Source organism: Anarrhichthys ocellatus, unplaced genomic scaffold, assembly GCF_004355925.1.
Source record: "Anarrhichthys ocellatus isolate YVR2014 unplaced genomic scaffold, GSC_Weel_1.0 scaffold7, whole genome shotgun sequence".
Lineage (NCBI taxonomy): Eukaryota > Metazoa > Chordata > Actinopteri > Perciformes > Anarhichadidae > Anarrhichthys > Anarrhichthys ocellatus.
The window spans coordinates 12,603,926-12,613,751 of record NW_022280037.1 but is presented as its reverse complement, the minus strand read 5'-3'; the positions used below and the strand labels follow the sequence as shown (position 1 = coordinate 12,613,751).

The 9,826-nt window shown below is 42.7% G+C and overlaps 1 protein-coding gene across 2 annotated transcripts in view; it reads left to right on the top strand.

Moving 5' to 3' along the window:
- Positions 1 to 6,056: 6,056 nt before the first annotated feature.
- prkd1 (protein kinase D1) overlaps positions 6,057 to 9,826 on the top strand; it is a 42,899-nt gene continuing 39,129 nt past the window's right edge. For both annotated transcript variants that reach the window (XM_031847680.1, XM_031847679.1), the window contains exon 1: positions 6,057 to 6,843. In XM_031847680.1, the coding sequence (XP_031703540.1) occupies positions 6,589 to 6,843 (255 nt within the window). In that variant the 5' untranslated portion in view covers positions 6,057 to 6,588. The remainder of the gene's footprint in view (positions 6,844 to 9,826) is intronic.

Sequence of the window (9,826 nt, the reverse complement as noted above, 5' to 3'; positions counted from 1 at the left end):
ATTATGTGACATGTTTTCCTCTTAGAGTGTTTCCGTACTTATTTTACTTAGTTTATCTACTTATCTGTGGACCAACCATGATGGTTTGTCTAAGAACCTGAACTTAAACCAAAGGATATGTTGCTCAGGTATGTAATGGACTGACTTTAATCTGTGTCTAGTGTTTTACTTTAACACACAGACCTGGTACGTACCACTCGTCTTCCTCATTTGAAGTGCCAAGTACTCTTTAATTCAATGAATAAATGGTACGGTGGTTATTTGTCACGCTGAACTTTTGTACTTCTGTGTGTGTGTGATGGAGACAAACTATTTCTTCAGTGCTGCTGTTCCTCTTTTAGCTGTGCCCAGGTGTGCTGCATCGCTCAACGAGGTGCACCTGGTCCTGAGAAGGAGGAGCTTAAAAGCTCCTGTTCCTGCAGCAGAAGAGAGAGTCCTCTATTATTTAATGTTACTGCATCTTATGGATTTGATTGTTTTATTATGTGGTTGATTTGTATAGAAGCACGGAGGGAAGATGTTTATTGGGAAGCTTCCGGGTTCATTGAAAGGCAAAATATAATATATATTTCTTTTAATTTTACATTTTTTTCCCATCACACGTCAGTTATTTGAACATTTCACTCAGCAGCCTTACACCAGAGACGTTGAAAGTTCACACGTCAGACAGGTGTGAGAAAGATCTCAACTACCAAAAAGTGTGGAAGTGTCGAAGTCAGGGATCCTTCAATCAATCAGAACATAATTACACTTTCATTGATTGCAAAGGAACTGATAGGTGCTCCTAATTTTTTGCAAATTTGGAATAAAACAAAATCCATATAAATTTCGCTGAGAGTGTTGCTGAAAACAGATCAATCCATCTTGTGACTCTATTTTGAGCAGACTTGGGAAGATGAAACAGAGTTGTGGAAGAGGAACAGACAGGTACAGGTAGATCAGACTTGTAGAGGTGGAACAGAGTTGTAGAAGTGGAACAGACTTGTAGAGGTAGAAAATACTTGTAGACGTAGAATAGACTTGTAGACGTAGAATAGACTTGTAGAGGTAGATCAGAGTTGTTGAGGTGGAACAGACTACAAGTGGAACATGTAGAAGTGGAACATACTTGTAGAGGTAGAATAGACTTGTAGATGTAGAATAGACTTGTAGACGTAGAATAGACTTGTAGACGTAGAATAGACTTGTAGAGGTAGATCAGTGTTGTTGAGGTGGAACAGACTAGAAGTGGAACAGAGTTGTAGAAGTGGAACAGACTTGTAGAGGTAGAATAGACTTGTAGACGTAGAATAGACTTGTAGAGGTGGATCACAGTTTTTGAGGTGGAAGAGACTACAAGTGGAACATGTAGAAGTGGAACATACGTGTAGAGGTAGAATAGACTTGTAGACGTAGAATAGACTTGTAGAGGTAGATCAGTGTTGTTGAGGTGGAAGAGACTAGAAGTGGAGCAGACTTGTAGAAGTGGAACACGGTTATCAAGGGAATCCCTCGTCAGCAGAAGCAGAGCGACTATCGTGTTATTTTTCTTTCTCTGAAAGTAACAATCACACATGGCGTCGCAGTAATGTGTTTTTAACATTTTGTGAAAGCGAGGTACACTTTCAGAAAACGTGAAAGTAATTAAGACAAACCGTAACATGCGGTGGGCGTGGCTTATGACCCGCATACCGTCACACATTTCTTTCGGTTTCCTCCGGCGTGGAGCAGCCCCTCCTGCTCCCGGCTGCCCTCTTGACTACTGTTGTACCTCCACCATCGGCAAACTTCCCCTCAAAACATTTGCACAACAAACATTCAACAACGACACCAAGTTTACTGGGAATGTGACGGCGGCTTTTTAGCACTTTGCCGATATCTCGCACACCCCATGGTGACGGGGATAGCACCCTGGAGGGAGGAGGGGGCTGCAAAATGTAACAACGGGTGGTGGGTGTCAAATCTGTCAGAGCGGTGTTTGTAAGTGTGTGTGTGTGAATGAACAGTGTGTGTTCTTGTTGCCATAATGGCATGTGAATAACTTGGAGTAACTGTGTGTGTGGTTTGAGGTGTCTGAGCGTGCTCAGTGTAGAGAGAGAGAGGAGTCACTCTCATGTGAAAAGTCATACATTTAAATAACAGGTTTTTTAATCAGATGATTTATTTAACAGATTGTATAACTTGGTGTTACTTTGTGTTTTTGAAGGTATTCTCTGTTTGTTTGTTGTTAAATGTGTTTTGCATTGTGTTCTGCCCCAAAAAATGAACTTGATAACAAACAAATCTGAATGTGAAACAAAAAGTATTCAAATCCTTTACTGCCGTAAAAGTACTAATTGTACACTGTGAAAATACTCCACTACGAGTATTCCTCCGGCCATCTCCTTTATCACCTTACTCCCTAAAAACCAAACCAGACTCCACACATTTTCTTCTGAATTTAACAACACATAAAAAACTTTGCAACTGGGAGTTCAAACTAACCAGACTCCATTTGTTTTTTTCTGATTTCTAGAACACGTTTAAATACTCAAAGTGTACCAGAAAGATGAACCCCTTTCCACAGATCGGTGTCTCCTCAGTGTCCCTTCGGTGTCTCCTTAATGTCCCCTCAGTGTCTCCTCGGCATCTCCTCAGTGTCTCCTCAGGGTCTCCTCAGTGTCCCCTCAGTGTTTCCTCAGTGTCTCCTCAGTGTCCTTCTCAGTGTCCCCTCTCTGTCTCCTCAGCGTCCCTTCGGTGTCTCCTCAGTGTCCCCTCAGTGTCTCCTCAGCGTCCCCTTAGTGTCTCCTCAGCGTCTCTTCAGCGTCCCCTTGATGTCTTCTTGGTGTCTCCTCAGCATCCCCTCGATGTCTTCTTGGTGTGTCCTCAGTGTCCCCTCGATGTCTTCTTGGTGTCTCCTCAGCATCCCCTCTATGTCTTCTTGGTGTGTCCTCAGTGTCCCCTCGATGTCTTCTTGGTGTCTCCTCAGCGTCTCCTCGATGTCCTCTTGGTGTATCAGTGTGTCCTCAGTGTCTCCTCAGCATCCCCTCGATGTCCTCTTGGTGTGTCCTCAGTGTCTCTTCAGCGTCCCCTCGATATTCTCTTGGTGTGTCCTCAGTGTGTCCTCAGTGTCTCCTCAGCGTCCCCTCGGTCTGTGACTCTCAGTCGACGTGTTTTTCACACCGGAGCAGCACTCTGGTCCTGTTGGTTTTTTCGGGTCCTGCAGAGTTGTGGATCCACAGATGGAGTGAGAGATCAAACTGTGTCCGTTAAAGTCACACAACATGCTTCAGTGGAGACGGTTCAGAGTGCTGAGTAAAAAAATAACTGCTACTGCATTGTGGGAAAGACTGAGATGCTGCTATTCTTATTGATTCATTCATTAACTGGTGTATTGACTGATTATGTTGTTGAATTGCAGTTAAATTAGCTGCCTGATCAGCTGTTGTATTGGTGTTTTAAGATGATCTGTGTTGATTAGTTTAAATCACGTTTGTTTTAATTGATCAAATGTTTGATTGGTTGTTTTTATGTGGACATTCAAAACATTCCCTCCATGTGACCACGAATATTTTAAAAAGATGATTATAATAATATATGTTCTGTATTCATGATCATTGTGTTTCTTTTTGCAGTTTTTCGTATCAACTCATATTCTGTCTAATTCGACTGATCCATCGTCTGATTGGTTGCTTCTCTCCGTGGGTGATCACCTGACCTGAAACGGTCCAATCAGACGGATGCTGCTGCTGTTGTTGGAGGAGAGTTACAGAGAGACGTTTGAATGAAGTGCAGCCCTCACAGGATGATAATCTCTCTCACACACACACACACACACACACACACACACACACACACAACCACCCTGTGTTGTTACACGGATCTCCATGGCAACAGGTTTCCTTATTGTCTGACCTGCAATCGCTTTAGCTGAACGTACTGTTCCAGGAGCTGTGACACACACACACACACACACACACACACACACACACAGACACACGCACACACACACACACACACACACACACAGTGACAACAGTAATCTCATGATTTGAGTTACTTGTGTAATAACGTTGGTTATTCACAGATTTATGAGAGCAATAATTCAGTTTGTTGTGAGAAAGGATTCCTTCGTTTATGGAAGCTGCCCTGAAGCCTTTGAGCAACACAGACACCAACAAATCCAACAAAATGTCACTGGTGTGAATGCTGGTGTGACTGATTGTTTACAAAACACAATTTGAATAATAAATAATAATAATAAATTAAAATGTTTACTTATTGTTGTATCTTTTAAATTGCTTCTTTTAGCCATAAACACAATTGTTTCTTTATAATCAAATCATTTTAATTACTTAAACTCAACATTATTTATATGGAACCTGGAGTTATATGTTTGAGGAGTTGTTGATGGAGGTGTAGGTGTGTGTGTGTAATATCAGTCAGCTGTTGCTGTGTGGAGGAATCTCTGTGACTCATCTGTTCATCAGTCTTCCTTCAGGAAATCCAGACTCCCACTCTGACTGACTCCTGCTGATACGATGCCTTCACTGACCTGCTCTAAAAGAAACTACTTCACACCTCCACGACTGCATTGGAAGCATTATTAGATGAAAACAAGCTCATTGGTTGTCTCCAGGTCCTCACTTCAACCTTGTCTCCTACAAAATCATACTTCCATACAACTCAACTGAACTCCTCAATACTCCTTATTTTTAGTGGGTTTATCGAAAAAAGTCCAGCAACACGTGTGTCAATATCCACTAGATACATGAATACAGTCTTTTCAAAGTAAAGTTCAGTCTTCACAGGAAACAACTTAGTTTAGAAAGAGATGGTGGTTTGACTTAAAATAAATATGGAAGTGCTGTTACTTAAATACAGAAGTTACATAATAAATAAATCAACGTTGACTTCTTTCACACAGGGAACAAACAGCTGTCTCCTGGGTGAAAGATTGGATGGAAGGAAGGAAGGAAGGACTACGGATGGACGGACATACTGCTGTGAACATCATCACACTCTTCCACTCTTCTGTCATATGTTTTTTGTCTCTGAAGATGACGTCCACGTCGTTAACACACGCCTACAAAGCTGTGATTGGCTCGTCTGTTGTCTGTAACAGGAAGGAAACAGCGGTCAGTGAACACAACACAGGAAACAACCTTCAGGTGGCGCTGCACCTCAGAGACGGTCGTGACCTGAATATGAATTATTAGTTATTTATAATTCACAGCGTGAACATTTCAGCTCAAAGAGATTAAGGTTTGATTACAGATGTTTACAGCATGTGACTTTATGATACTAACCTGTTATTATTATTGTCATTTATTAATATTATCGGAATCAATGAGTTATCAACAAATTCATAATCATAATTACTATATTTAGTTATTATATTATTAGTTTGTCGTACACTGACCTGCTGCCCTGACAAGATATACCCTGTCTCACACACGCACACACACACACCGACACACACTGCACACACACACAGACACATAATATGCCACAATTGTGGCATCATCCTTGGTAATAAAAGGAAGTAAATGGAGGCAAGGTTGAAGCGTGGGAGGGCTGAGTGTGTCTTTATATCTATGTGATTGTCTCCTAGCAACCAACATAGATAGATGGATGGATGTATGGAAGGAAGGAAGGAAGGAATGATGGATGGATGGATGGATGGCAGGGAGGGAGGGAGAAAGGAAGGATGGATGGAAGGCAGGGAGGGAGGAAGGAAGGATGGATGGATGGAAGGGAGGGAGGAAGGAAGGAAGGATGGATGAATGAATGGATGGATGGCAGGGAGGGAGGAAGGAAGGATGTATGGATGGATGGCAGGGAGGGAGGAAGGATGGATGAATGGATGGAAGGCAAGGAGGGAGGAAGGAAGGATGGATAGAAGGAAGGCAGGGAGGAAGGATGGATGAATGGATGGATGGCAGGGAGGGAGGGAGGAAGGATGAATGGATGGATGGCAGGGAGGGAGGAAGGATGGATAGAAGGAAGGCAGGGAGGGAGGAAGGATGGATAGATGGAAGACAGGGAGGAAGGAAGGAAGTAGTGCAAATTAAACCAACTCTTTCTCTGCACATCTCTCCATCAATCCATCACCCATCAGTCCAGGAGGCTTCCCTCTCTCCACTCCTCTCCTCCTCTTCCTCCTCTTCCCCCTCCTCCTCCTCCTCTCCAGCCTCTGTTGACGTCCATGGCTCTGTCACCCGCATCACCGGTTTCCACGCTGTTCTCAGGTCCAGTCATGTAGTCATTATGGCTCTTCTTACTCCCTCTGTCTTCACGTCCTGTCTCTGTTTGTGTTCTCGCAGCTCTTCTGCACTTTTCCTCGTACTTCTGTTGTAGTTCATCAGTCGTCGTTTCTGTCGGGAACTCTTTTTTATTTTTTTTGCGCTTTTTATTTTTTTCTGACGCTTTGAGGAGTTCCGTGCGTCCGAGCATCACCGCACCTCTCCGGCTTTAAATCCCCCTGCTCTGGCTGCTCCACCTGGACCCCGTCGGTTCCCTCTCCGCCGCTGATTTCCCTAATCAATCAGCTCGTGCGGTCATTTGTCATCGTCGTGACTTCCTAATTGTTTCCTGGCAGTGTTGGAGACCACCGGGGAAAAGGCTCACATGAGTGCGCCTCCGCTGATCCGTGCGCCCAGCCCGCTCCCGTTCTCAGGGGGGACAAACAACACCACCACCGGCACCGGGGGAGGAGGAGGAGGAGGAGGAGGAGGAGGAGGAGGAGGTGGTGGAGGAGGAGGTGGCGATGTGATCTCCTTCCACATTCAGATCGGTCTGAGCCGGGAGCCGGTGATGCTGGACGCCGCAGAGCTCAGCCTCAGTCAGGTCCGGGAAGTGGCGTGCTCCATCGTGGACCAGAAGGTAACCAAGAGAGTAGACCGTGTCCTCCACAGACCCTCTAACTCCTGCAGAAGTTGTAAGAATGTGACAAAAGTTAAAGTAGCAAAAGTTAAATTGCTGTCATGAAGATTCCGGTGATGCATTAAATGCAGAATCAGCCTTTTTTGTAAACAATACAACAGATAAATCCATACTTAAAATTAATTAGATTTTAAGTTTTGTTTGGTCCCAATATGCCAAAAAATATTGTTATACCTTCAAAGTTATACAGAAAAAAAGAAACATACACAAACACAGTCAAGAATGGGATAAAAGATAAAAAATAAATATAGAGCAATAAAACTTTCAGAACTCAGTCATTTTGTGAGTCATGCTGAATTAACATGCTTAAAGGGACTTAAAATAACCACAAAGAGTCTCAAACAATTACAAAGCGGCTCAAAACCACTACAGAGAGATGCAAAACGACAACAAACAGACTCAAACAACTACAGAGATTTAAAACAACCACAAAGAGTCTCAAAAAGGCCACAAAGAGACTCAAAATGAGCACAGGTAAACCTAAACGCCTACAAAGAGAATAAAAAAAAACTACAAAGAGACTCAAAACGACTACAAAGAGACTCTAGCCACAAATACACTCAAAATGACCACACAACTACAGAGAGACCCAAAAGGACCTCAAAGAGAATCAAAAGGACTAGAAAGAGACTCAAAACAACTACAGAGAGATGCATAACAACTACAAACTGACTCAAAGCTACTATAAACTACACAGCCACAAAGAGATTCAAACAACCACAGAGATTTAAAACAACCACAAGAAGTCTCAAATGACTATAAAGAGAATTCAAATTGCCACAAAGAGACTCAAAACGACTTCAAAGAGACTCAAAACGACTTCAAAAAGACTCAAAACTACTTCAAAGAGACTCAAAATGACTGAAAAGGACTAGAAAGAGACATATTTTCAGACTTGGTGTCTGATGGGGTCAAATCTGATAATGCAAACGGTCCCTGTTAAGAAAACGTCTGCTGCTGTCAACCATTTCCACACATGCATGGACAGAGGGCCACATGTATGTGTGTGCGTGTGTGTGTGAGGTAGGACTATTAAATACCGTGTGGATGGTGTGCAGTGCCGCAGGGGATGTTGTCTATAGAAACACTCGTATCAGTCGATGATTCAACATTGACCTTTGTGACCTGCTGGACCCTCATGTGACCCAACGCTCCTCCTTTTTGTTCGCGTTTTTTTCCATCTCAATATCAGTGACGATCCGGCAAATTTGAACAATAATGGATTTGACACGTTTTGTTTGAGACATAATTTACAATATCATCAACAACAACAACATAGAGTCACCTTATTGTTCTTTTAAATGTGCTGGAAAATGTTGCACTTTTGTCTGCATGCCTGGCTTCTTGCAGTATAAGTAGAGCTAGCAAGACTAGCTACTAGTTAGCAAGGCTAGCTACGAGTTAGCAATGCTACTGAAAAGTAGCTATTTACCTCGTGTCCCTCCGCCTCACACGTAGTAGTGTATCACTTGTAAGTATCCTGCATAGCTTAGCCAGCTCTGGTATACACCAGAGTTGAGCTGACCTTGCATACCTAATAACAAAAATGCTTTTATTTATTGGCATCCCACATTCTCACTCCCAACTTGCCAAAAAACGACGTTTAGTCAGATTCCCCTCTAGCGTTAGCCTTGAACTTGTCAGGGAAGGCCTGCCAAATTAACGCATACAGTACCTTTTCAAAATAAATTTCCAACGTATTTACTTTGTTTTTCAGGTTTACTTGATTCGGTTGAGGATAAGATTGTCGTTTGAGTTAAAATAAGTATGTTTGTTACGTAAAATAACTACACCGGTGTAAGAAAACACAACTCAAGATTTGTTTTAACCAACATTTGGGTTCCCATTTACACAATATATACAATATTTACACAATTTTCAGAACCTCGTCCTCAGCAGTATTCACCGTTGTATTCTGGGGTAATGGAGCTTAAAGTTTGGAGCCCTACAATATATCGCCTTGCTTGCAGTATCGAAGTACTGTATCATGATACGTATCGTATCACCAGATTCTTGCCAAAACCCGGCGCTTTCAAGTGCAAGCCGTGAGGTGAGAGGAACATCCTCTAAAACATCGTTAGATATTTAGATCTGTCCTCTGTGACGGACGGAGTTTCAACCGATAGGAGACTGGAGATGTATTTGCAAAGCACTCAACATTTCGCAGTGTGTTTAGCAGCGTTTCCCTCCATGTGTAAAGTACGTGAGGCTCCAGTGTTAGTCAGCATGGTGACTCATTCTCAGGGCTCAGTCGCTTTCTCGTTGGAAACAAGATAAATTCTGCCTTTGTTCGTTCGCTCTCTCTGCAGGGGTTTGTCTGTTTTTCTGGCTTTTGCTGTATGAACCGAGGCTGTTGCCAAGCATTCACAATTAAACTACACGCACACACACACGCACACACACACACACACACAGACAGTGTCAGTGTGCATATGAATGTGATAGATGTCCAGTGAGTTTGTGAATGTGAGCTTGTTTTTCTCTCGTGATGTTGTTATGAATGTGATTTCTCTCTCGGCACCAAAAGTGACCAAAATCCAGAATATTTTCTGTCCATGTACTTGTCCATAGCTGATTCTATTGTGATTTACATTGGAAAAAAACAAATGTACTTAACATATGATGCTGTAGAATTCAGGATTGTTGCTGGTATCCTGATGGTTTGGACTGTGACAGGATTTGGATCTGTTGGGGAAGCATTGAACCAGGGTTGTGATGGTATCCTGACTGATTTGGGAGGAAGTCGTGTGTTTTTAAAAACCTCTCAGGGATTTATACCAAATGGAAATGTGACAAAGCAGAGTTTCACAATGCAAATCAAAGATAAACAAAAAATTGGCACATATTTGGACATAAGTGGACATTTCCACAGTCAAACACACACACACACACACACACACACACACACACACACACACACACA